Below are 27,592 nucleotides of genomic sequence, written 5' to 3'. Positions count from 1 at the left end.
ATAGAAGTAACATATATAAATATATAAATAATTTGAGCAATGGTGGGTGAAATTAATGAAAACAGCCTTGACTATTTGCACTCATAAACAACATAATTGGCATTGCACAATAGCAGCTTTTATTAACACTACATGTAAAAAGGCATCACTGCATTTTAATTTTTCCCTCAAAATGTGCCATTTAAAAATATGGAACATTAAAAACATGTAACATTATAAAAGCTCCACCTAGAATATTTCAGGTCAAAATGCCATGCACATTACAATGCTGTATAAGCACTGAACATCTGACCAACATCAGACCTAGGAGAGACCTTTTTCCTGGTATATCCTAACAACAGCTCAAAGTTTCTGAACTAGGGATCCATAAAAAATAATAAAAAATAGCTGATTTCCCTACATAATAACAATTTAACAGAATCACCTGAAAGCTACAACTAAACCACAATATCCAAAATCCAAAGGAACGAATTCATACAGTTTAGCATGTTTTGCTTAAATATACCAAAATATAAAAGTGCATGACTGAAATTATGAGCACAATACATAATATTAAGTTTGTCATGAAAGTATATCCAGAACTTTTGAAAGCATACCGTTAATGTCATACAGCTGGTTCCATATTAGAGACTTTGAAGGAACAGTTCACCCAAAATTAAATTCTGTCATCATTTACGTCTCGTTTCAAAACAGCATGCATAGAAGTAGCCCATATGGCCTGTGTACTGATTAGCCTCCCGAAGCCATTTAGTAGCTTTTCTCACACATGTGATTTGTGCCTTCCACATATGTGTGATAACCAATGCTCTTTGGCTTCATTGATGTTAAACATGGTTTGACGTCTTCAAAGGACATATTTGAATGAGAATTAAGAAATGCGGTGCAGAGGGAGATTATCAGTTAATAATAACATGAAGTTGCATGCGTTTCTTTAGATGATTCTGCACACAAGTTGACTACTTTTATAATGCTTTTTAGGGCTTCACAGCAGCTGGACACTGTACAGAAGAGAACGGTGAACATTCTACTGATTCATGGGAAGCCGTACATGTGTGGATGACTAAATGATGCCTCTCTTCATTTTTGTTTGAACTAGTCCTTTAACAGCTTTCAGCAGCAAAGACAGAAGGCGAAACCACAAGCATCAGCTTCTTCTCAGGACCAAGTTACACTGCACAGTGTCATTTAAAAAGGCACAATGGCCATTTCTACCGATTATCTATGATCAAAATATTTACAAAAATATATATTCGATAGCATGTTCTCTCTCACCAAGCACGACTCAACTTGCACAGTAGAATTTCTTGCGTTCACTTCAAGTGTTCAGCAAAAATCCCTCTCCTTCCAATCACATTATACTTGACAAATAGAAGGAATGACTGCAGAGTTTTGTGAACACACCACTGACAACCCAAACCATCTTTTCAGCATCCTCCAAATAATCTACACCGGGAATCTGTAAATCACTCAGACAAGAGCTGTTGTCGAAAATGAGCACTGTAAGGCACTAAAGATGGGATGGCAGCCTCTGTGGTGACAGCCTGGACACTGCAGGCCCAGACTGCACCCACACAGAGAGACGGCTCATCCCTGGAATGTGTCCGAAAAGGGTCCATCCACCAGGGGCCCCATCTACTTGACATTATGGTGCTCCAGTCTCTTGTGTAGACACTGTGGGTGGCACCGGGGCTGTCTGTATGTGCTCTGTGGTGACCTCAGGTAAGACTGTCATTTCAGAGAGTTCATGTGGAGCTGCTGGTATCTGACTGGACGACGACAGGCCTGAGGGCACTGATGGACTGCATTGCTGTGTGGGGGGAGTCTGTGGCACACACTGTGGTACTGTGTGGTGTGTGAGCAGTTCAGAAGTGTGGTAATAAGGCAGGAAAGGTCGTTCCACAGCACAGAAACGCATGGCCAGATGTGTGTGCAGCAGAAGAAGAGGGAAACGGGAGGTAAAGTAGTAGACAAATTCATCTGGAATGGATCCCAGTGTTTCCTGGACTTCATCGGGTAACTCTCGGTAATGGTGTTTCTAAAGGAAACAATAATTAAATAAATATGAGACAACTTGTGATTAAAGGGTTAGTTTACATCTTTGTAATTAATCTTCATTTGTGTTCCGAAGATGAATGGAGGTCTTACTATTGGGACAACATGAGGGTGAGTAATTAATGACAGAGTTTTCATTTGTGTGTGCACTATCCTTTTAAGAGAAACATAAAGAAGTTTAATCATGTGAAATGTTATATTTTCAAGATGGACTAAGTTTTAGTTGTGTATTTAAATATGCAAACCAATTATTACAAATGCTTGTTTAACAGTATTTTAGATTTTTCTTAATCATAAGAATTAGCTTGCTCTACATGTACAAGCTGACATCAAAAATGTAAAACATGACAAATAGGAATAACTAACAAAACAACTTCATTTAATTTGTTAAAAAAAGGAACTTAGTGTTCCCTCCAGTGATGGGAAGTTCAGATCATTTTACTGACTCTCTCGTTCAGTCTCGTTCATCAAAACATCTTCTTTAAAATCTTTAATGAACTCATTTAGTTTATTTAAGTGGCTTTAAATCGTATCATTTTAACAGCCAAATTCCTCGAACACATCCACCTATGCAATCTTGATCATATTCCGAATTATGAAATCAATATAATGCAGCCAAAGATAATTTACACGGATCATAAATAATTACTTTACCATCCTAAACTGTTGTTTTGCATTATTAACACACTGTTTTCCTAATTAATGTTGTTCAGTTGCTTTGGCGCAATCTTTTTTGTTTAAAGCGCTATATAAATAAAGTTGACTTGGATTCATTTGTCATGTGACAGATGCAATGAACAGATCGTTTATGACCCATCACTGGTTCCTTCAACTCTCTTATGCTACTTTTCCATTAATATGATGCCTATTATTTGCTGTAAATACTAGCTATTTGTGCTGAGTATTAATAAACTGATTTTCTTTAGCATACATACCTTGTTTCTCATAGCACGTAAAAGATCTCTGACCGATCCGCCTTTGTATGATCGAAATTTACGAAGATCTGAAGAACAACAATTTACATTTGAATGGTTTGAAAAGCAAATGTTTCACATTAAAGATTCAAATAAGAATAAAACTAGTTAATCATGACATAACAGTGTGTGGTTTAACAAATTACAAACTCTTAGAATAGAAAAAAGGCCAACATTAAGCAAAATTGCACTAGTGTTTACCAGTCTGTAAAGGCACTGTGATATGTTCCCTCCAATCGCTTTTGACCACCACCCGTCCTCCTCTCTCCAGCTGTCTCACGATTGGTCCATCTAACGGCTCCTTCTCAATTCTATCACTCACATCCTGTCAGTGCAAAAAACAAAAAGAAAAAACAAAACAAAAATGTAATTCTGCCACATGCTTGGCATTCTAAAAGAACCTGATACTAGTTTTCTTTCAGCTTTAGCAGAGATTCTCAGAAAAACAGTGATAAATACTTGTAATGTTGGTATGATTTTAACATAAAACTTTCGTACTTTAGAATTAATTGGCCATTTTATGACATGTTTTTGACCCTCTGGTTTAAAAACGCTGTTTCAAGGGGTGTGCGTGTCTGTATGTAAATTAATCACAGTTTAAATATCAGTTGTTTTTTTATGCTAGTAAAATAAAAATAAAACAATTAAAGTCGACCATTCAATTGATGGCTTGATTTATTGATGCATAAAAATAAATACATTTTGCAACCGGACTACTACGTGAGTCAGAATCCTAACATTAATGTTAGAAACAATGTTCTTCCACAAGTAAGAACTCTACCACATCTGGAAAACTAAATGGATTCAAAATCTTTCTTCATTTCTAACCAGCTATTTTGTTTTTGTATCTAGATGAAGAAGCACTGATCTGTTAAAGTGCTGGCAGTCTACAACTGCTGTATTAATCATACGTAATGAAAATAATGATGAATAGAAAATAAGCCTGTTTTAGCCTGAAAATAAAACTGTTTTTGGATCGAGGATGTTTTGAGTTCTGAAATGTAAAATATGTTTCTATATTACAATGACCTCCTATATGTTAAAAGATCAACAAAGTTATGATTTACCAATTCATAACCCCTTTAACTATTTTCATGTAAACAATACTGTACTGACCTGTCTGTTCAAACATTACTCCAACAACAATTTACCAAAAAAACTGAAATGATGAAATGATTAGATGATTTGGTATGTTAATACATGGCATTAACATGCGTCCTGTATCCAGGTGTTGTCCACATACACATTGAAAAGACAAGTGTAAATGTAAAATAAAAAAATAAAAAAAAGGATGCATTGTGATTGGATCTCAGTGTAATGTAAATGCAATCCAGCCATTGTGTCTGCATTCACTGGACGACATCACACAAAACGCCGCCCCTCTCTTGCAAACTGTTAAAATAGAGACGGAGAACAAAAGGCTGTGGAGCGCTAGTTAGATTTGTAGACTTGTATCTGTGATTTGTAAAATGTCCTGCGACTGAAAATGCTTTACAAAAAAAAACCTTCAACCCCCAACCACTCCAGGTTGACTTCGCTGTATTCTCTGCAGAATTATTAAAATATTGCACAGTAAAGACAGTCTTATCCAGATAGAGAAGTCAGCTGATGATGCCAAGGGTAAATCGCTGTGTTAAGATTGACTGATGATCATATCTGATTAATTGGATCACGGTGATCACATGTTAATACCAAGTGTAAATGCAGCCTTTGTTGTTGTGCCTTTTGCCATCTTCTTGGGCAGGGTACTTGTTGCAAAAGATGCATTCAAACCTGATTAAATGAAGGATGTCTGACTAACTAACCTGGAAGAACTGCAGCTGTTTTTCCAGACTCCAGAAGAAGGGATGCTTTAGCACTCTGTCTGCTGAGGGTCTCTTCTCTGGTTCCATACTCAACATCTGCTCGATCAAGTTTCGGGCCACAATATCTTCTGCAACAGCACAAATAATCAAATACGTGATCAAAAATTTGACAAACTGACCCAAAATGAGCTCTGGTGTTTTTGAATGCATTCAGATGTCTTTCTGTCCTACCATGTCTGTTAGGGTCTAGGTATTCCAGCGAGTAGGCACCCAGCAGGATGTTTGCTTGCCGCTGCAAGGACTTTCCAAAGGGGTGGCGGCCTTCAGATACCACGTAGTAAAACACACAGCCTGCAGAGAAGATGTCTACCATGCAGGTCTGAAACATCAGAGGTGAAACTGTGATTGTCTAGCCATTGGCAAAACTCTTAGTGCTTCTGACATGGCTTTCTGGAATACTGATGACCAATGCAGGATTCTGTAGTAACTTATTTTTCTATAAATCACAGTTAAACTGCGTAACTGTTACATACACTTCAATTTTTTTTTTTTTTAACACTTTACCATGATTCAATCAGTTAACGAATAATGAACAAATAGTGAACAATGTTATCAGAAATTAATAATGAGGAAGATTTACAACACAGTAATCTAAATTATTTTCTACAATTATAAAGTAATTATAAATAACCATTGTAAACATTGTAAACAATATTTAAAACACACTGTTTTCTGAGCTCTTACAGGGTTATGCTTTGCATCCTCACTGAGCACTTCTGGAGCAATCCAGCCCTCAGTGCCTGGGACCCCAGACTTCCTGCTGAAGCTGTGTCTGCCAACTGCCAGCTTCTTGCAAAGGCCGAAGTCTGATATCATGGCCTTCACACGCCCATGTGTGTTCGGCATTGATACCAGGATGTTGTGTGGCTTCAGGTCTCTGTGAACTATCAACCCATAATAGACTAAGTGTTACAAAAACTTGTATCAAACAAAATAAAAAATAAATAAACACTTCATGAACACAGATTAATTCTCCTAAAATGCAGACTATATTAATGATGTTGCGGATAATGTTACCTATATTAAGTGAATGTAAATGAGCCAGTCCAGACATGGTTTGCTCTAGCAGTGTCACTGGCTCCAAACCGTGGCGGTTAAAATCCTTTCGTTCCACATACTAAAAGCAAACAATAAAATATAAACAACTAACCCTTTAAAAGATGTTTAAATACATTACATTTTTATATGTGGCCACATGCAGGAACTTTTATTTTGAGATCGGGATGTACAAAACATTACATATTTAGACATAGTGTAATGTATATTACAGAGATGACATGATTACTCAGAAAAGCTAATTATAAAGTAGCAAAGCTTTGTAAAGACCTATGTAAATTTGTTCTAGATTGACATCTTTGAGCATTGCGGATCGCAGATTTTTGCCATGCTTCTCCATTCATCAGGGCTGCTACTGTGTAATTCGATACTATTATACTAGCACTACACTAGCATCTTGTGTTTATAAGAACAAAACATTCTGATCGACTAGTAATGTTAGTTTGGTTAAGAGTGAAAGCTGCTCCTCTCATACCATTAGTACGCAAACTCATGGACTCGAAAGTAATAATCAACAAGTGTTTTATTTTTTATTTTTTTATGTAGTATTATTTTTTCTGCATCCAATAGCTGCACGTACGAAATCTGGCATGGATCCGAAGAACTTTAAACCCCGTAAATTATTAGGGTTACACTGATAAATTCCTTTTATGTGTTAAACATGAAAAATGGTCAGTGAAAGGAAAAGTTATTGTTCTTGTGGTTAGACATTTTAAATAAAACCTAAAATGCACATTTAAATAAATTATTGGAATATTAAATTTGGGTTTTTAAATTGAAACACCAATTACGTCATGTTGTGGTGTTTGTTATACCTCTTGCAGTGTGGAGCTACACAGCTCTATGGCAATGTACTGAAACTGACGGTCTCTCTCAGTGCAGAAGTAACGAATCACGTTCGGATGCTCATCTGACTCACGCAGCAGCTGAACCTCACGGTCAGCAAAGCTGAAGCATTCTGGGAGAATCCTTTTCACAGCCACTGGACGGTTATCAAACTGACCCCTGAAATTACACAGAAATCAGAAAAAATTACTTGTATGACAGTGGACATTCTCTGGAAGATCAGGCCCTTTCTAACAGTAGTACAACTTCTCCAGAACCCTGAGATTGGTAAGTGAGCAACACCTTGTGGTACCATCACAGTTAGGAACAAAATCCAAAACTGCAAAACATTTTCATTTGAGAGAATGAGAAATCCCTGACAATATTCAGGAGAAATCAGGAAAAATTATTTTTATGGACAGGATTCTGCAGCTTCTGCAGTGGTGCGGTCGATGTACCTGTCTGTCGTGGTGAAGAAGAAGCTGACCTACATGGCGAAATTCTTGATTTATATTAAATTTAATTAAAAAATAAAAAATTAAATAGTGTTTAATTAAATTAAACTACAGGTGGCTGAAATGAGCTTTCTCCGCAGGGCTCTCCCTCAGAGATGAGGGTGAGGAGCTCTGCCACTCTGGAGGAGCTCAGAGTAGAGCCGCTGCTCCTCCACATCGAGAGGAGCCAGCTGAGGTGGCTCGGGCATCTGTTCAGGATGCCTCCTGGATGCCTTCCTGGCAAGGTGTTTCGGGCACGTCCCACCGGGAGGAGGCCCTGGGGAAGACCGAGGACACACTGGAGGGACTATGTCTCTCAGCTGGCCTGGGAATGCCTCGGTATCCCCCCGGAAGAGCTGGAGGAAGTGTTTAAGGAGAGGGAAGTCTGGGCATCTCTGCTTAGACTGCTGCCCCCGCGATCCGGCCCCGGATAAGCGGAAGAAGACGGATGGATGGATGGATATTCAGGAGACTGAAAACTCATTCCTTCTTAGAGCAAGAAGAAGAGCATCATACAGAAATATGCTTTGACTTTTTCTTAACTCCTCCCTATTCAATTTCTATTCTGAATGATACCTGAAACTTTGTATTGAAGCTACTTCTCATGTTTATTTATCTCTTTTTGATGAATCGCTTGTTGTATTCCACAGTTGTAAGTCACCTTGGACAAAAAAATTTACCAAATGAATAAATGTAAATATAACTTGCCTGTACACAATAGTTCCCTCAGCACCATGTCCAAGTACATCTCTGGGGTTGAAAGTGATGTTTCCAATTCTGACAATGTTGGATTCTTCCTCTGAAATGAAAAGATAAGAAATCAGAAGTCAACCAAATGGCAAATTCAAAAAGAGATCAAATGGTAAAGGCAATTATTGTAATTCTTCTTTTGCTGACAACCCTAACCTGCATCCTCGTGCTCATTAGCAGAATGTCCCATCTCAGACTGGGACATATTGGAATGGTTGGACGCTCGTGGGGTGACATTGGGACTGCTATGGGTGGAGCTCTCGGAGCGGGTCCGGGCTGCCTCTAGGAAGTCAGTGTCAGGAGGCAGATCAATGGGTGGCTGGAAAATGAGTTGCTGCCGCTGCAGGAGCTGCAGCTTTTCCTCCATCTGCTGCTGAAATTGCTGGTGTTGCAACTGCTGCTGCTTATGGACACTCTGATAAATAAAAAAAACACAACACACCTTAATACTCTCAGAGCTGACAGAAGTTCAGAAGAACAGAACAGAAACTTTTAAACCACAGATTTATAAATTTAGCATTATTTTCAATAAATAACCTTACTTTTTGCCTATTTAGTAGAAAGAACAGTAAAGAAAGGCCTTTTTAGGCAAAGATGTAGAATGGGTGAGGGCATTGTGTTAGCACATAACCTCCCTTAAAGCCAACCAATTATTGTGATTGTTATTTTGCTGACAGACCTATCCTGCATCCTCATGTATATTAGCTGAGGGTACCATCTCAGACTAGGACATGTTGGAATGAGGAGTTGTAAAGATCTTTTCTGTCTTGTCCTTCCTTCAAATTTGTTCCTTCTCCCCCACTTCTTTCACTTTACTCTATTCACTCACAATAGTCACACAATGTTGTGTGCATACAAGTTATTTTCATTTTGGTTAGCTTTGTTTTTATTCTGACTTTTACAAAGATAAATAACTCTAGTAGATTAAGTGCATGAACATGATCCATCTAAAAACTGTGTTTGTATGAAGTTTAAGATATGTCAGCAAGGATTCTAAGTCTCTGATAAACTTCTTGACTTTCATCATCTTACTGTATGTTTGTCTTAACTGTAGAGGGGGCTAGATTCCAGACATTCAGTTTGAAAAATCATTCGGACATAGAATGATGGTGAAAGTAAAACTCACCTAAATGAACACATTTAGAGTGTTTACCTTGGGGTAAGTGATGATGAAGGCCACCCATCCGGCCAGAAGGAAAGTGCAGAAGATGATGGTGGCCATGTCCTTCAGCATGGAGTCCACTGGAGTCTCCACACGTGGGACACGGCCGGGTTTCTCCTGCAGGGATGACACCGGTGGAGGCAGAGGACTGTTGTCTTCCATTCCACTCTCATTTACTTTCTGGAAAGAAGCAGAACATGCTTTGATCTTGCAATAAACACAAACACAAATAAAGATTTTTTTTATTATCAAGCATTCAATAAAAATCAGCAAAAAAAAGTCAAATCTGTACAGCATGACACCAGTATTACAGCTGTAATTTTTTTTGTACTTTCTGGATCCATCTTTGTACCTTTTTTGTTTCACAGTCAATGAATAAACGAATGATGCATTGATTGAATGATGCAGATAGTGCTTCCATTTAAAACAAATCTGGTGGTTCTTCGTCTTGCAATAAAAATCTGAGGGTCAGTTGAATACTTTACCAATGCTGTCCTGAATGCATTACATCACACAGTGTGATTTAATGCAAAACATTGAAACAGAAGTTGCTGCCCTCTCATCATTCACTACGTTGTTGGATAATTTTAATCCTAACCCTAAAAAACCTTCAGGGGGGAGACAAGTTGAGCAATGTTCCCCATTAAACATGTTAGTTGAATTTGACCAAGGATGTACTCATTTCTACCACCCTTAATTAAAAAAAAAAAACAGCAATCTCAAAACATGCTCTAATCTCAATTAGAGCGGGAATGATGGCTACATTCCCAATAAGGCCATGGTGCTAATTTCTTTGTTTGAGGACACTACAGTATATGAAATATTTCCACAGTTTCACAGCTCTGACCAAAAAAGACTAAAAAAAAGTTTAACTCACATGTGACTTGTGTCAACACATTTTGGTGCACTTTTGGAAACAAACCAAATAAAGATGAAAATGCAACAGTGTAACACTAAGTCCCTGTTTCACAACAAAGCAAACATTCTACAGGTCTGAAAACACAATAAGTCACTTAGAATAATTTACATTGATCTGACAAAACATTAAGACCACTGACAGTTGAATAACATTTATTATTTTATTACAATGGTACCTGTCTGATAACAGGCACCAAGTGAACAGCCAGTTCCTGACTTTCAGGAATCATGCTACCAGGTGCTCTTTTCAATAAAACCAGCACCATAATATTAATAATAATTCTCTAATTAGGTGGTCTAAAAGTTTCCTTCCTCTTCTAAAACGCACTGTGAAAGTCATTGATTTGGGTAATCAGACTTATTTACCATACTCTCCATGTTATATGCATTGCAAATTGTCAAAGCCATTACATACAATAAATAAACACACTCAGTAGCACTGGTGTTTGGATAATGTTTTTACCTCTTCATTGGGCTTCTCTGTGGCAGGGGGAATGACATTGATATTTTGGCGAGGGAGACTCTCTGGAAATTTCTCCAGAATTTTAGTATGAGCATCTGGCGGTGTCTCGTGGTGACCTGCAGAAGAGAAAGATTACTGTTCAGCAAAGAGTTCATACCTTAATAAACATGAGGCAACATAGCACAGCACATAATAAGTGGGTCAAGACTTACAACAATTATGCGCCAATTAAGAATATAAATGTAATAGTTTAAGCAAACGTGTAGTTTTTCTACATAAACGTCGGCGGGTTGAAGTGCCCGCAAAAATGTGATTTGAAGCCCTGAAAGGTGAAATTTACTGGGGCATCACCACCAAAAAGAAAAGTGTATTTTCCCCATTGCCAAACCATTGTCTTCAGGCTGGGAATGGAGTGGAGATATTTAACAAGTGCTATAAAATGTCTCCACTAGTGGGCAAAATTGGCTCATTTTTGAATGATTCCCACAGCGAGCAGGTCTTTTTGAGTGTGAAATAACCAGCACCTATCAACAGTAGCGAATTCCTCATGAAGTTGATGCGGTTTCTCTCTTTCAGAGCTGCACTGAACTTCACTGTGGTACTGGGAGTGATCACACACTCCTGCTCATCTTCCATGCTTGAATCCTGGTTACTGGGGCCCTCCAGCATGGGAAATGTCTTGCCACGAGGCTGAAATACACACATGCACACACACACTAGGTCATGAGCATGCATGCACTACAACAGCATTCTATCCCCTCTGAAACTGTAATGGGACCTTTTGAGGCCTAAAATTCTCAAAATCTGTTTTCAAGAAAAGAAAGAAAAATAAAAAAACATTTGTACAAAGTCAGATGTGAGATACTCCTATTTTATTTCCAACTTCCAAGCATGAAGACACTGCGTAACAAACTGAAAATGGTATTAGTTAATGATGTAGAAGAGAGTCACATTTATGTCACTGTCAAAGAAAAATCAAATTTAAGGTAAAAAGCATTTTAATACTGTCAGTTATTCATTTAGAATTTATTTCTTCATTGTTTTTTAGCCTTTTTCCCCCTTCTTTTACTCAGAACTTTAAAGCCAAAAACATACATAAAAATAACTGGAAGGATGCACTGTGCATCGATGTTTTGATTAATTATAGTGAGACTTGGAAAGGTTACATATGACATATTAATGCTCTTCTCACATGTTTGGTAGAGGGCTGTCTTATACAGTGAATCTGGCTAACTGTGAGTGTGACATAGCCACTGTAACTTACTCAAAGAAGGGTAACTGGAGAGGGCTACATGCATCTGTTTGCACAAAGGTTGAAGCAACTGATAACTTTCCACATCTGACTACACTTTCCACTAGACCACCACATTATCATCCAGCCTCAAGTTATCATCATTCAGTTCAAGTTTTGAGCAGGTTATGTCAGTCAATTTATAACCATGTAGTTCTATAAAATATGAGGAAACATATTGAAAGGTCTTGAACATAACTCACCACAACAGTTACTCCATCATGCACCAGGGAGGGAGAAGCATACAGCCCAGATGAGTGTTTCCCCACATACAGTGTGGACCTGTCATAAAACCAGCCAGAAACAGCTAATTATTCATATTTTGTTTTCAAAAGTCACACACAGTACTTTGACTTTAAACATCTTGTCAAGGAACTGCTTTTTTTATACAATGGCTTTTTTTTTTAAATCCGGGAAATAATGCTGCATACTGAGTAATTTGAGTCTTTTAGATAATGACAACAAGAATCTCAGAAAGAGATCTATAGTCAGTTGAGTTTGATTTTTACCTGTAACTGCAATATATAAAGTGAGCTGCTCTAAACTTCATGCCAAAAGGCTAGGGATAAAAAATCTGCCAATCCCATACCATTAAGTGTCTTGATCTTGTTCTTGATCAGTTTAGAATATAAAGTTGTATAAAAGGCTTAACAAACATACAAGCTTCACATTTCTTTCAAACCTTTGCAGAATGTCTTGCCACATACACTTAATTAAGTGTTTTACTTGATAAAAAATTATCGAATCTATTCTGAAAATGCAGGCTATGCATCTTTGAATTTCTAGAATCAGTTCTTCCCCACACTTCACAAACACAAACAGGATGTGGCTTAGATATTGGAGATGCAACATGCAGGTAAAATGATTTATGCATGGTCCAATATTACTGCTAAATGAGAGTTTTGCCATATAAATATAAAAGAAAAACCAGAGGTGGCAAGAAACTTGATGCTGGAAGTGACATGATTAAAAACATTGTTAATAAGGTTATTAACAATTATTTTTGGGGAAATAAAGCCAAAACAGTTTCACAACCTGCAAAAAATGTACATGTGCAGTGATTCTTCTCAATTTACCCCCATTGGAAAAAAACACAAACAAACATTATAAGTACTATGTCTTATTAGAAGGGCTGCTTACATCAGTTTATCTTTGGTTTTCTTCTCTTGAGGAAATGGGTACTTCCACTGTGTAATGCGGCCCACCTCTCCTGACATGAAAGTGAGATAACGCAAAGTTTCCACAGCGACGTTGGTGTGCATGACTTTGCGCAGGCCCTCACGCTGCCAGATGTAGATCGCCACCACAGGAGAGTTGTAATTCTGAACCCACTGCACGTCTCCAGACTCACTGTCCACTGTCACCACTAGGCCATCACCATTGGACACAAAGTGGGCCATATCTGTCAAACACAGAAAACAATGTCGTGTTGTGCTACGAAAAGGATTGAAAGAGTTTTCAAACTGACAAAGCTGCCTTACTGTGTTTGGTGTCGTCGTCTGGAAGGGTGAAAGCGTAGTCAGAATAGGTAGCGTTCCAGCGCAGCTCTCTGTTCTTGGTGTCATACATAGTGATCGTGTATTCTGAGGAACAACGCAAACAACAGTTCAGCAATAAATTAATTTTAAGATACACTTTTCACCCCCGTCAGTCATAAGCCTTCTCAAGCATCTAATCGACAGTTTTGTAACCTAAGACCACCTCTGTAAAACAATGGAGATTATGTATTAAATTCTATAAAGCACATTACCTACTTTAAACTTACTTTAAGATGCTTGAAAAGGCTTACTACTATGGGGTAAAAAGTGTATCTTAGAATGAATGTGCAATTCAGAATTTAATACATAATGAATAATAATAATCCCCACTGTTTTACGAGGGGGGTCTCAAGTTACAGGTTGTTGCCACAGAACATGTGAGACTAAGGAAACAAATGCACAAGTTTGTGCCAAGGTAAAATCTCTGCATTTTTATACAAAAATGTGTGTGTCAGTGTTTTAATAACTTTTGTTTTCATCTTTGTACCCATGCGATTGTGACATATATTATACACATATGAAAAAGAATGAGAGAATAAGCATGAACATGTCTTTGATTGTGTTATGCAAGACATAATTTCAGGGTGCAGCGATATTACAGTAACAAAACACTCAAATTAAGTTTTCTGGCATATTTTTTTAATTCAATATTGAGTCGTAGTTATTTATTTTTATTGCCATGTCAGCATCTAAGGCTGTCTTCACGGTAAAACTGAGTTAGAATAATACAAGAGTTACAAACACAAAATAAAACACAAAGATACAGCGAAAAAACTATACAAGACTTAAAATTAACTTAAAAACATAAATTCTTACTTAATAAAACCCGGAGTGAGCGTACAATTTTCAAACAGGCCAGTTGCTTTTGAATTAAACAAAAAATACAGTGTTGCCATAGACAGCATTTTAGATAAAAAAAATATATAAAAAAAAAACATCCCACATAATTTAAAGATTGCTCTCCTATTCAAACGGTCTTCATTTATATTTTAACCAATAAATGTTCAGTGATGTGAAATGCAATGCTTTAGATATTCAGCAGTCTATAAATCATAATATTTTTGTGGATTGATTTAAATGTTCATTTAGTACAACAATGAAATAAATCGTTCAGTGCTTTAAATACCATTATAATAAAGACAATCCTGTAATAAAGTTTATCAATTACTTTGATTTGTATAAAATGAATAGTCAAATGCCTACTCTCCAGCAACAGTATTACAGCATTCATAATTTTGATAAGAAGCACTACAACTCTTAAAGTGATCTTTGGTTTTTCTGCTCATATAGACACAAACAGAGATGGTCTCACCTAATGACAGAACTAGGGACAAGTATTAGCCCTTACCAGTGCGGCCGAGGTAGAGCAGAGATGAAGATGGACATAACATCTCAGCGTAGGAAGAGGTCAGTGTTTGTTTCTTCTCACCAGTCAGCAGATCCACAACATACCACACATCTTGCTTCTTACCTACAACCAACAAACATAAAAAAAACCTTCATGTACTCAAGCACAGGCCAGCATACAATTGTGCAATTCGCATTCAATTAAAAGTTGAATTCAATATAATCTCTTTGTGCATCATCTGCGATTATAATACAGAAAATAATTCTTCAAAAGTTTGCAAAAACAAAAACTGTGTGTACAGACCTGCACTTTAAATAGAAAGTGTATGTGACAAGATATTCTGTGCAGATAAAAAGAAATGTGAAGCTTGTATGTTTGTTAAAGCTTTCGTAGCACTTTACATAGTGTCCTTGTACCACAATGGTCTCATGTTAACATATTCAATACCTGAAATAGTGTTATGTAAATCTTTTATGGTAATCAATAGCATGTCAAAGAGGCTGTACATAAAAAATAAAGAGGGGTGAAAAATGTAAAGACTTGGTGACATCAGCTAGTTCAAAAGTAAATTTTTCTATTTGGAAAACTTTGAACAATGAACTGTATACAATAATGTTAAGAAAAAAATATAACACTAATATACAAGATTAATTCCATTAGATTTAAAGAGCATTTACACATTCATTGCAGGGTTTTCCCATGTGCTTCTTGTTTTCTTAATTCAATTTCCCCCTTATCATTTAAAAGACCAAAAGTCCACACAAATGATGCAGCATGAGTAAATGTTCTCTCCAGGATGTGTAAAAACAGGCATCAACACTGCGGTTCAAACACACCACATGTTTACGTTTGGGAACAAGAATGGCTTCGAGTGAAACAAGGTTATTTCCTGTGGGTTACACTGTGACTCATCACCATATGAGTTTAAATGCAGAGAGGAACTTAAACGCTGATGTTTATACTTGATAAGTCTCATTTAAAAGATTAAGAAATGGGATTTTCATTGTTTAACATTCAGGCCTGTCTGCTGACTGATTTAATCAGTGTTTGGTCTTCTTCTTTGGGTGTCATTATAAATGTAGCTGTGCCTTGTGATTGGCACCTTTAAGAGTTTAGAAAGGGTGTAACAGACAGACATCTTCTTGAGGTGTTTGCGGTGAGATCATGAAACAATCCCACAGAGCCCACCCACTTGAACCACAGGGGGGTCGCTAAGAACTGGCCAGTTCCTCAAACATCAACCTCTGCTGCCTGACACTCACTCTAATCATTCTGAAAAAACGATTTTCATTTATGGTTATGGGTTTGTTTAAATCTCTACCTTATACATAAATCATAGTAATAGTCATAGCCTTCCACATCCGCTGCGTTCTCAAAACTCCTAGTATAGGAGTTACCTAGAATATCTAAATCAATTGTGGGCGGCAGATCCTTTTCCTATTTAGCGCCCAGACTCTGGAATAACCTACCTAACATCGTTCAGGAGGCAGACATACTCTTGCAGTTTAAATCTCGATTAAAGACCCATCTCTTTAACCTGGCATACACATAATTAGCTAAACATTTCTAATTTTCAAATCCATTAAAGGATTTTTAAGCTGCATTAATTAGGTAAACTGGACCTGGGAACACTTCCCATAACACTCAATGTACTTGCTACATCATTAGAAGAATGGCATCTACGCTAATATTAGTCTGTTCCTCTTTTATTCTGAGGTCACTGTAGCCACCAGATCCAGTCTGTATCCAGATCAGAGGGTCACTGCAGTCAGCGGACTAAAACTAGATGACCCTAGATCCCCTGTAAAGACCGTGTCTCAGACGGCCACTGTGACAAGACCACAGGAACCAGTTGAGTCCTCTGCACAATCTGACTTTGCTGCAGCCTGGAATTGAACTGCTGGTTTCGTCTGGTCAGAGGAGAACTGGCCCCCCCACTGAGCCTGGTTTCTTCAAAGGTTTTTTTCTCTATTCTGTCACCGATGGAGTTTTGGTTCCTTGCCGCTGTCGCCTCTGGCTAGCTTAGTTGAGGACACTTCATTTACAACAATACCGTTGACTTGATTCCACATATACTATTTAAAGGTGTCATATGATGCAATTTAAATTTTTCCTTTATCTTTGGAGTGTTACAAACTCTTGGTGCAAAAAGAAGATCTGTAAACAGCTGTAAAACAACTCACTCAAAAAAGCTCCCACATCTATGCCACTATGTGGAAATCTTTGTGTGATGCCACCCAAATATTCACGTAAAGAAAGAAGACGTCGTTTCAGTAAATGCGTGTTGAAGCAGCGATTTCAGGGAGATGCTGTGTGTATCTAGGTAAAAGCATTTTATTTTGCCTTCCGAACGTAGAAGCATTTAGGAATCTTTAAGATTACTTAAAGGGGGGGTGAAATGCTCATTTTCACTCAATATCCTGTTAATCTTGAGTACCTATAGATTAGTACTGCATCCTTCATAACTCCAAAAAGTCTCTAGTTTTATTATATTCATAAGAGAAAGATAGTCTGTACCGATTTTTCCCGGAAAAACACGCCCGACTGGAGGCGTGGCGTGTGGGCGGAGCTAAAGAATCACAAGCGCGAGTAGGCTTTTGCGTTGAGAGCGTTTGGAAGCTGTGACATTACCGTGAGGAAAAAAACATCCAAAACAAACCATGGCTTACAGTCAGATTCAGCCGTTTATTTATGATCCAGAATCAGATCCAGAGGCTGAACCTGAACGAAAGCAGCAGCAGCAACGACTCGCTCCGAGCGGGGCTCGAACCCGGGTCTCCGGCATGGGAGGGGACGCACTAACAAGGAGGCAGAGATATTTTAAGCAGTTTTACTCACCGCCTGCGGTTCCAACACACGATTGTGACCCTTTTTCGTTGGGATTGCATCATCCTTAAGAAATAAACGATACGCAAATCCATCGTCAAACTGGGCCTTGTTTGTAAAACAAGCATCTTCGAAATGCAGGGAACAAACACAAACACTTGCACAACTCCGTTGATGCTCTGTAAAAATAAACTCCATCCACTGGTCCCTTAATGCTGTTTTTCTTTTGGTAATCTGTGCAGGGTTGTCTTGCCCTGGCAACCAAAAACACACTTCTTTTGTGACTTTTCGCGACGCTCTCGCTCTGATCAGTGAATGATCGCTCTGATCAGTCTGTGCTCAACCTCTCAGTGCTCTGCTACACGGGAGCGCACGCTCTTCCAGGAGAAGTGCCCTTTGGACCCATATAAGGAAATTCCGCTCCATCTAACGTCACACAGAGCCATACTCTAAAAAAACTTTCCGAAACTTGTGACAAACCCGAAGGAGTATTTTTGGAACAAAAATACTCCTTCAAACGTACAACTTAATTTTTGAAACTTTGTCCATGTTTAGCATGGGAATCCACCTCTTAAACAGTGTAAGAAACTCAGTATGCATAAAATAGCATTTCACCCCCCCCTTTAAAACAGAATTTACAAGAGCTACACAGGATAAACAAACCGACAGCAGAATGAATCAGTGTTACTAGTTCGGGCTGCGCAGACTGTTTATCTGCTTGAGCCGGAGCAGGGCGCTGATCTCGATCACGCGACACCGTTATTCACAGCGCTGGGAGATACAGTGAAGAAAAAAGTCGAATTCTCCACAGAATCAATAACATCTCTGTGAAATCTTGTGAGAAGCATTCAAATTCAGCGAAGAATTCTGTTAAAGCTACAGATATCATAACAAATGATGTGGAAACCAGGAAAAAAATTGTTCAATAAACACAAATCTCCACCATTGACCATGGATTTAACAGTAAACTACAGGAACAACCTGGGGCAGAAATGGTCTAAAGTTTTCGAGGAATTTTAAATGCTTCACACAACTACTGCCAGCACTTCAATGCTTTAATTATTACCGAATTTGAAAGTTATTTTTAATGTGACATTAATGTGATATTTGTTCATCCTTAATAGGTTTCCCTCATGTATAAAACTAAAAGTTTATAATGTAGGAAAGCAAACGCTTATTTAAAAATAAAAGATATTAAATGACCACTAGTAGATGGCTGCAGAGTACTTAAATTACTTATAGGTCTTTTCCACTCCCTAATATAGCCTATATATTTCTGTATTCATTAAATTATATATATACATTATGAATGACAGTAATAAAAGTACATTTTATCACATCATATATATTTATTAAATCAATGCTATACAGTTGCTTTGACATAATCTGTTTTATTAAAAGCACTAAATAAATAAAGGTGACTTGAGTTGACTTAATAGTGATGCTTAGTTGAATGGAACTTTAGATGAATAATTAGAAAAGAATGAATGAGAAGTCTCTCACCCGTGTATAAGATGCCATCAGAACTGCGACAGGGAGAGGCCTGGACCAGCTCAGGAATGGTGAACGGCAGTTTCTGAAACATCCCCAAATATCAGATTTAATATTTGTAACTCCATCCAAAATTACACTTGGAAACTTTTTTCTTCTTGTAAAAGCACCTCAAATGTTTCACTTCAAAATGACATTTCTCATTTCTAAAGATACAAAATGAGAATTATATCCCTTTCCTTAGATTCCAGAGAATGAGGAAGTCCTTCAGACAAGAAAATAAGTTAACTCTCACCGTCAAACCCTCATTATTTTTCCCTCCGAGAGTGTACAAACTGCCATCATTGGGGTCTGGGAGGAATGCAGGCCTGTAAAAATAATGAAATAATTTGTCACGTTATTGTAATTTGTAAATTGTCATGTTGCATTACTGATGTTGCTCCAAACCTGCATTCTGTATTTTTTCTCACAGAAGAAAGAAAAAAAAAAACCAAAAAAAAAAAAAACAGCCAATTCTTTTGTGACAATATACAAGCTAACAAAAACAGCAGCACACAGATCATTATTATTTTTTGTCCTTTAATATGTAGTCTTATGGTTATGTATTTTTATCTGTGGCTTCATTTAGATGATATCATTAGGAAGAATTGTGCTAGCTCAGCATCTTGCACAGTTCCTGTTGTTTCAATTTTCATGCACAAACGCTCAAGTATAAATGAAAGAAGGCTTACTCTGACACATGCGTCGGGACTTGCAAAACAGGATCTGCATTGGGAATGAGAAAGGTGTCAGTTAGGAGTTATAAACTTTATCACAGGCAAATGAAGGGATGAGCAAACATGAAGACAACACAAAGCAAACAAAGTACTTTGCATAAAACTAGGATGTAAAATTAATGGATATTAATTTATTCAGTTCTTATTGCTCTCAAGTATCACCTATTAGACCTTCATATAAAGAACAATTTAAAAGCAGTTTAAAAGTTACACAAATTAGATTTACCATCCATGACAACTGTGTGAAAGCCTTACAACAACGACAACACACTTACAGGGATAGTTCACTCAAAAATAAAAATTCTGTGATCATTTATTAATTAATGTCAATCAAACAGTTGGTGATTGCCACTGTTTTCCATAGTATGTTTTTCCTACTATGGAAGTCAATGGCAACCACCAACTGTTTGATTACCAGCAATCTTCAAAATATCTTCGTTTATGTCCAACATAAGAAAACAACCCATACAGGTATGGAACAACATGTGGGCGAGTAAATGATGACAGAATTTTCATTTTTGGGTGAACTATCCCTTAAAAAAACACAGAATATCAGGTCAGACAGCAAAGCACAGGTTGCTGTGGGTGTGTTGTACAACGGCCTCTAACGTCCATTGCAGTTCTGTAGCTACAGCGTGTATGTCTGGCTCAGCCTGTACATCTGGTTTTTGAGAGTCACAGGTGAATGAAATCAACTTGTTGTGGCCATGTGGATATTGAAAAATAAGGCCAGTGTGGCCAGTTTGCCAACAATGAAAGATTCCATTCAATGCATGTTAGTGCACCAGAAGTGGAGGATGCATTAAAATGCATTAAATGGAACCATCCCTCATTCATGTGTTGTTATGGGAGAATGCTCAAGAGAAAATGAGGTGAACAGAAGTGCTTGGCATTGATGACACACTCACTGTTTATGTGCAAATTGGTTACTTATTTTTTTAATATGACCAACAACAGTTATGAAAAATGTTATCATAAGTCAACATGAAACTGTTTCATTTGGATAATTAACACAAATGTATATATATTTTTACAGAACACAGAAAATATCTAGATTTTTTTTAATGTTCTTATAACATTTTTTTGTTCATTCTTTAAAAGATAACACAACTAAAATTTATTGCATCAAAAAAGTACAAAAAGAGACTGATATGAGACATGATATCATTCCATAAGAACCAATCTATATAAGCAAAGTCTTCTGAAGGTAAGACTAGGCAATATACTTGACCAGAAATAGGCATTTTCTTATTTGTTTTGCCAGAGTTGTTTATTTGCCAACTTGAACCACTTTTGGCAACCTGACATGAAGTTTTCAAGCACTACCCTTTGGCCATTCACTTTGTTTTATGTAGGCCCACCTGCTTAAACATTTTTAGACTCAGCCCTGGTTCAAGGATCTAGTAAGCAAATGGATTCAAACAATCAGCCCAAAAATACACACTGCACTAACGTAGAGAAATCCAAGCTGATTACATCAGAGATGGCAGAGAAAATAGTGACTCATGTCCAGTTTCCAGTAAGTGTATTATTTCAGTGTGTTTAACTTTAAAGGAACACTCCGACTTTTTGGGACTTTAGCTTATTCACAGTATCCCCCAGAGATAGATAAGTCCATACATACCTTTTTCATTTCTGTGCGTTCTGTAAGTGTTATTTGACGCACCCACCGCTAGCCTAGCTTAGCAAAAAGACTGGATGTAAATGGATAATGGTAGCATAGTAATCCCAATAATAAGTGACAAAATAATGCAAACATTTTGCTATTTACATGTTGTGATCTGTATAGTCACAGCGTGTACAAATAACAAGGCTATATGAGACAGAGAACATTTTAATCGTATAAATACTGGGAACTATATTCTCACTAGGTGTAGGAGCACAGATAACGTTACTTGGGGGAAGTGGCTACTTGGCCGGAGTGATTAGCGCAGCACACGAACTCTGGGGGATACTGTGAATAAGCTAAAGTCCCAAAAACTGGAGTGTTCCTTTAAAACACAAATTTCTCATATTCTCTGATCGTTTGGAATGACATGTGGGCAAGTGATTTAATGACACAATTTTCTTTTGGGGGCGGATTATCCCTTTAAAGCAGAATATCTATATTTATTTTAATATGGCACTCAAATCCTGGCCTTAATTTATAAAAAAAAATTCTTCAAATAAAACAATCCTAGACACTTTTCAGTTTGAATTTGTCTCTATTTCTTGTTCCTGTACTACTATGGGTTTTGAGTACTATGAAGAATTGTTTGTTTTTATTGTAGAACAAACAGTTCTTGAAGCTTATAATATCACAAAGTGAATCACAGTTCATTCATTTGCTATATTGCCACACCAATTTCTGACAATCTAAAACATATGCAAACAAGTAGCTTTGCCATAATTACAGAAAAAATTACCAGAAGCAGTATCAGAGCCTGTATGAACTAAATAATTAAATAAGTTGAGAACCACTGTAACAATATTACACACCAGCAAACAATAGTGCTGGTATTCACTTTCAAAGGCTCACTGGGCGTCCACTGTTTTCATTGTAGTTTGCACTGAGCTACGAGTATTTGATACACAACTGGCTGGTATTCAAAGCAGCACATATACATACCTTCTTTTAAAGTCCATTTGATTGTTCCGGATCTCTTGCTGACGGCGTGAAGGTTCCCGTCCAGTGTGGATACAAAGAGCAGACTCTCTGGGACAGATACCGTACTGCTGCCACAAAAGCCCTGCAAACACACAGCTTTACTGGGGAGATGTTCTCTATCTGGCTCACGCACTGATGCAAGATTTTGAGACAAAATAATTGTACAAATTATGAGATTTGTAAGGTTTTACAGATTGTTTGAGATTATTATTAATATCTTGCTAGAAAAATATTTGAAATGCAAATGTTTATATATTGCATTTATTTCTAGTAACAGATGTAACAATATACTGATCTCATGATACAATACTCTAACAATACTTTAAACCGATGGTGTTGTGTCTTTTTGCCAAATATCATTCTGGTAATTATATTATATTATAATTATATTATACTATATTATATTAAGCCCTGGCAAAATAATGGTAATATATATATATATATATATATATATATATATATATATATATATATATATATATATATATATATATATATATATATATATTGGTATTTATATACCAAAAATAAACACTGTGTGGTTGAAAACATAATTCTGCTGAATTCCTTTTAAAAGGAAGTACTAAAAACTGCTGTCTTTTTCATGAAATCTTTTAATATACCACTTTTAAAAAAAAGGATGAACATTGAACCTAAGAAACATTAGGAAGAATCCAGAGGAAGAAGTCCGTACTTGTGTATTTGGTGTCGTTTAATAAACACCACAGCCAAAACAGACAAGAAATGTAACAAGCTGTTTGAAATATTGAAATGGGTCATATGATGCGATTTCAATTTTTCCTTTCTCTTAGGAGTTTTTCAAGCTCTTGGTGCAAAAAGAAGATCTGTAAAGTTGCAAATACTAAATCTCAAATTCAAAGATATATTCTTTATAAAAGTTAAGACTTGTCCATGGCCTCCTAAAATGGCTCATTATGTCACGCAGAACTGGTGTCAGAACGAAAAGTTGTGCTGCTTCTTGATTTCCCTAAGCTCCACCCACTTCCATAACAGAGTGATTTTGCATTTTCATTCTGCTCGTCCATCTCTTTACATACTGTTGGTCTAAATAGAAAAATGGAGAAAATCACCAGACCATGTCTGACATATAAACCTGAACTCTAGACAGACTGCTATTCAGCCACATTAATTCACCGCACTTTTCTCAAAGACACCCAACCCTGCTCACCAAGAGAATCTAGTCTGACTCTAGTTTGGGTGAAGGTTCATTCAACAAAGAGACTTAAAAAAATAAATAAATAAAGACACAATATGTATTTTTCTTGATCACATGCTGAAGTGATAATCCGTTTTGTTTTTGCAGGTTTAGCTGTTTTAATCTGACAGTTAACGTCATTGAGTCAGTGCAAACATTACACACCTGTGAGATCTCACACGGCCTCACATGGACCAAATCACCATCAAAATGTAGCTGCACGCTCTTGGTTTCATGAGAGAACAGAAAACATCCAGAACATCTGCTGGGACCACAGCCGCGGCACTGTCACCACGCTCATATCAACACACTGCAAATGCTCAAGGGGCCTAAAAGATTGATTTAGGTATATATTCTGCAGGGTCATTCATATTTGTGTGATGCTGTTACGAACATATGGGTTAATGGTTTGCAAAACTTTTTGTCCTACTTATAAAATAAACAAATAAATACAAATGCATGTCAAACATACATGGAATTGATTACACTTTTTCCAAGAATAAATATTTAAGTTACTTTAAAAAAAAAAAAACATGGCGATACAACTCATGACCAAATCCTCTTTAAAAGAACACTGACATTGTCATTTTATTATTATTCCTTAGATAAGTTTTATAAAAAAAAAAAAAAAACTGCATCACTGATTTTTTGTAAACATTTTTCTGACAAAATCTTATACATCTAACAAAGTATGTGGCGCAATTGTATACAAGTATTCAAGGTTAAAGAAAATACTGCTTATGTTCATTTTTACACCCAATTGTAAATAATTGAAATCTTTAGCTGATAATTGTTTGTGTTATTCAAATCATAATATCATGTGAGGTATTTTAGTTTTTGAACTAAACTTGAACTAAATTTTCCGTTACCATGGACATTCTTAAATTCCACTGACCCTTAAAAATATTGTCACAGTTAGTACCAAAATGTTACATGACGATTCTGTCAAGAGCTTTTTTCCCTTTCCAAAACATGAACACTATTTTAAGAATAGAGACTGTAATGAGACTGTTTTATACTTGGTTTATTTTTTGATCCATTGAAGAGGACTTAACTGTGAAGGCACTGAAACTCTAACTAAGCCTAATTTAAAATGATGGCATAACAAAAGTTAACTACAGGCACTCATTTATTTATTGAATAGTAAACTGATAAAAAAATATAAAACTTAAAAACGAGGTAGATATTGCATCAGCCTGTTGCACAATACACACTCTAGCTAGCTAGTATAGTACAAAACATTTCCGGCAAAGATTAGGAATCTTATTACGTTCAGCTCCCCTCATGCCATTTTTTTCCACAGATGTATAAACTAGTGCCCGATGCTGTAAGCTTTATAAAACATGTGATTAGTGGGTCCACCCTATCTTAGACTTCCACATCCTCATTCTCCTACTGAATACCAGAAAAGGGAAATATGAGAAACTATTTTAATAGACAACTGCAATGTGCAACCATTACAGACTAATGCCATACTGCTAGACATAGCTTGAATGCTCTGCAATTAAAACTTTAATTTAAGGAAGGCTAGGTCGAGGTCACAGTCTCACACACAAAATCAATGTTTATTCACTGAGCCATAGATATTCATGAGATGTAACCTGATCATACGGTACAAAACTCTATAGCATAAAAGCTTATTCACACCTTTTGGTAACATAGGCCTACAAAAAAAAAAAAAATTATGGACATTATGGTTAGGACACTTTAGTTGCAACAACTAAATAACTGACGACGTGTCATGACTGATTATTCTGTAACATTTGCCATCATAAGTGACAATAAAAACTATGATATGATTATTATGTTTTATCTAAAATATTAAAAGATTGCTGGGATATATAATGTTGTCTCTGTCCCTTGAGGACTGTTAGCACTTTTTAATTGTTTTTTTGTTTCCCTTAAATTAAAATTAAAAATTAAATTAAATGTATGCATTTAGCAGACGCTTTTATCCAAAGCAACTTACAGTGAATTCAGGCTATCAATTTTTACCTATCATGTGTTCGCGGGGAATCGAACCAACAAGCTACCACTTGAACTACAGGAACACAATTAAATTAATTGTATCTATTAAAATTATTCACATTCGCAAGTCACTATAGATGAATGCGTCTATGCAATTATTATTATTTTTATTTATGTTGGCACATTTTTGAAGAACATAATTGGTAAAAAAAACAAACAGTTTAATAACTTGCTTTCAGTTTAATGCTATAAATACGTTTATTTCTGGACAGTCTTTCACTTCAGACAGCAGAGAATCACAACAAACAAACAAAAAAACATACACATATGGCACTTGATATTTTTTTTTCTGTTCAGCGACATTATGTCAGTAACACAGAGCTGGGTGCCCTCCGCTATGGCCTATCATGGCTCTTTCCACACAAGTTGCTTACGTACACCTGTGATAAGAGATGAACATAGCCCTCTTCACACACTGCACTGAGTCTGGCAGCGGCCAGCGGCCATCGGCCATGTGCTCTCTACCAGAGGTCTTCTGCAATCATGAGTCACTCACTTCCTGTGTGTTACAAGTCCAGACAGATATAAGAGCAATATGGAGCATTAATAAGTCAACAGACTTTATTCAAGGTACATGCGTTTTTGTCAGCTGAACAACTGCCATGTTGTTAAACAACAGTACAGTCCATTAAAGTGAATCTATGCCGCACAGCCTCATTTTCACTTACTGTCAAAAATGTAATATTGCACTACCCTGACTAAAATCTATAAAGAGGAAAACGTGTTAAGAAATTCTTTATGGTTTCTCACTTATGGGATATGTGAGTAGAAATGACATTTAACTGATAAATGTAGGCCATATAGAAGATGACATGCATTTATATTCTGTACTCCTGGAATATCTTGATCAAAGGTGCAACAGTAAAACTTCATAAATCAACTCTGCTAGGGATTGAAACTTCTACTTTCATTTACCAAATCTGTATCAACTACTCTACAGCATCTTGCATCGGATGTCTATGGATCTTAGTAAAAGTTATCAGATTGAGGTGAAGCATCACTACACCAGGTCTGTGACTAGGTTACACTGCTGTAAATCTAGGCTGATATATATTTATTTATTTATACTTATATATAATAAGTATGTTTTGCAAAGGGTTTGTCTTGAAAGGTTTATACTGGCTGAGATGTAACATTAATCCTGTTCTTGACACTGTAGACAGGGATGCTCTAGTTAATTGAAAAAAAAAAAGACACTACACTACAGAAGAGCACAGAAAAGTTCTGCAAATTATCTATCACATCTAACAGGGCAATGGAGACATAACTTTAAGACAACTCTGACACTATTGATCATATACTGATCAGAGCGTAAGGATCACATATGTTGTATTTTGTTATTTTTGCATCTCTGAAAAGTCTTTGTCCATACACTCAGATCAGATGGCAGGTCAAGACAGATCAGCCCCATATCTACAATTTAATGCCACCCAAACTAGACTGATAGCAAAAAGATGATACAGGGCCACGCGTCAAAATGACTAGAGATCAAGGGGACGATAATCGATCAGCAGTCATCACAAGGCTCCTTTGACTCCAGGATAAATGTGGTAACCTGCAGTGCGTTGTAATGATCAGAGATCAGAAGCAGGATAATCGATCAGTAACTCACCATCAAGCTGCTGTGACTCCAGCACATGATCGCAGTTATAATCCACACCAGAGCCCTGCTGCACACTCCCCACGCCATCATACAAACATATAAACACGCGGACCTGTGAATACACGGCAGGTACGTTCTCCCAACGGTGGTTTACAGTCTCATTGTACTGTGTACTGCTAAAGAGACAGGCTCAATGCGTTTATCAGCTCTCTTCCGCTATTGCTCCTGCGCATGCGCACAACACGCTGGAGGCGGGGCTGTCAAAGACG

The 27,592-nt window shown here is 37.0% G+C and overlaps 1 protein-coding gene across 1 annotated transcript; it reads right to left on the bottom strand.

Moving 5' to 3' along the window:
* Positions 1-90: 90 nt before the first annotated feature.
* Positions 91-27,592, bottom strand: LOC127953343 (serine/threonine-protein kinase/endoribonuclease IRE1-like). The gene is made up of 22 exons (XM_052552521.1): positions 27,333-27,592; positions 22,438-22,558; positions 19,785-19,818; positions 19,349-19,421; positions 19,066-19,138; positions 14,737-14,859; positions 13,332-13,433; positions 12,991-13,252; positions 12,054-12,132; positions 11,084-11,249; positions 10,560-10,675; positions 9,170-9,358; positions 8,173-8,431; positions 7,975-8,065; positions 6,763-6,952; positions 5,909-6,008; positions 5,576-5,775; positions 5,063-5,210; positions 4,832-4,959; positions 3,228-3,351; positions 2,988-3,055; positions 91-2,035 (listed from the first exon to the last, which is right to left on the bottom strand). The coding sequence occupies exons 1-22, from the start codon at positions 27,411-27,413 to the stop codon at positions 1,643-1,645; spliced, it is 3,120 nt and encodes a 1,039-aa protein (XP_052408481.1). The 5' UTR covers positions 27,414-27,592; the 3' UTR covers positions 91-1,642.

Source organism: Carassius gibelio, chromosome B3, assembly GCF_023724105.1.
Source record: "Carassius gibelio isolate Cgi1373 ecotype wild population from Czech Republic chromosome B3, carGib1.2-hapl.c, whole genome shotgun sequence".
NCBI lineage: Eukaryota > Metazoa > Chordata > Actinopteri > Cypriniformes > Cyprinidae > Carassius > Carassius gibelio.
The sequence above is the reverse complement of the archived record's forward strand: the minus strand, read 5'-3'. Positions and strand labels throughout refer to the sequence as shown.

Bases quoted from the DNA above. Each gene is read 5' to 3' on its own strand.
- LOC127953343 (XM_052552521.1), bottom strand. From the start codon at position 27,413: ATGATGGCGTGGGGAGTGTGCAGCAGGGCTCTGGTGTGGATTATAACT. The intron at 14,860-19,065 runs GTGAGAGACTTC...TGTTGGTTGTAG, and splicing joins TGATGGCATCTTATACACGG to GTAAGAAGCAAGATGTGTGG. The intron at 3,056-3,227 runs GTAAACACTAGT...GTTGTTCTTCAG, and splicing joins CACAGTGCCTTTACAGACTG to ATCTTCGTAAATTTCGATCA.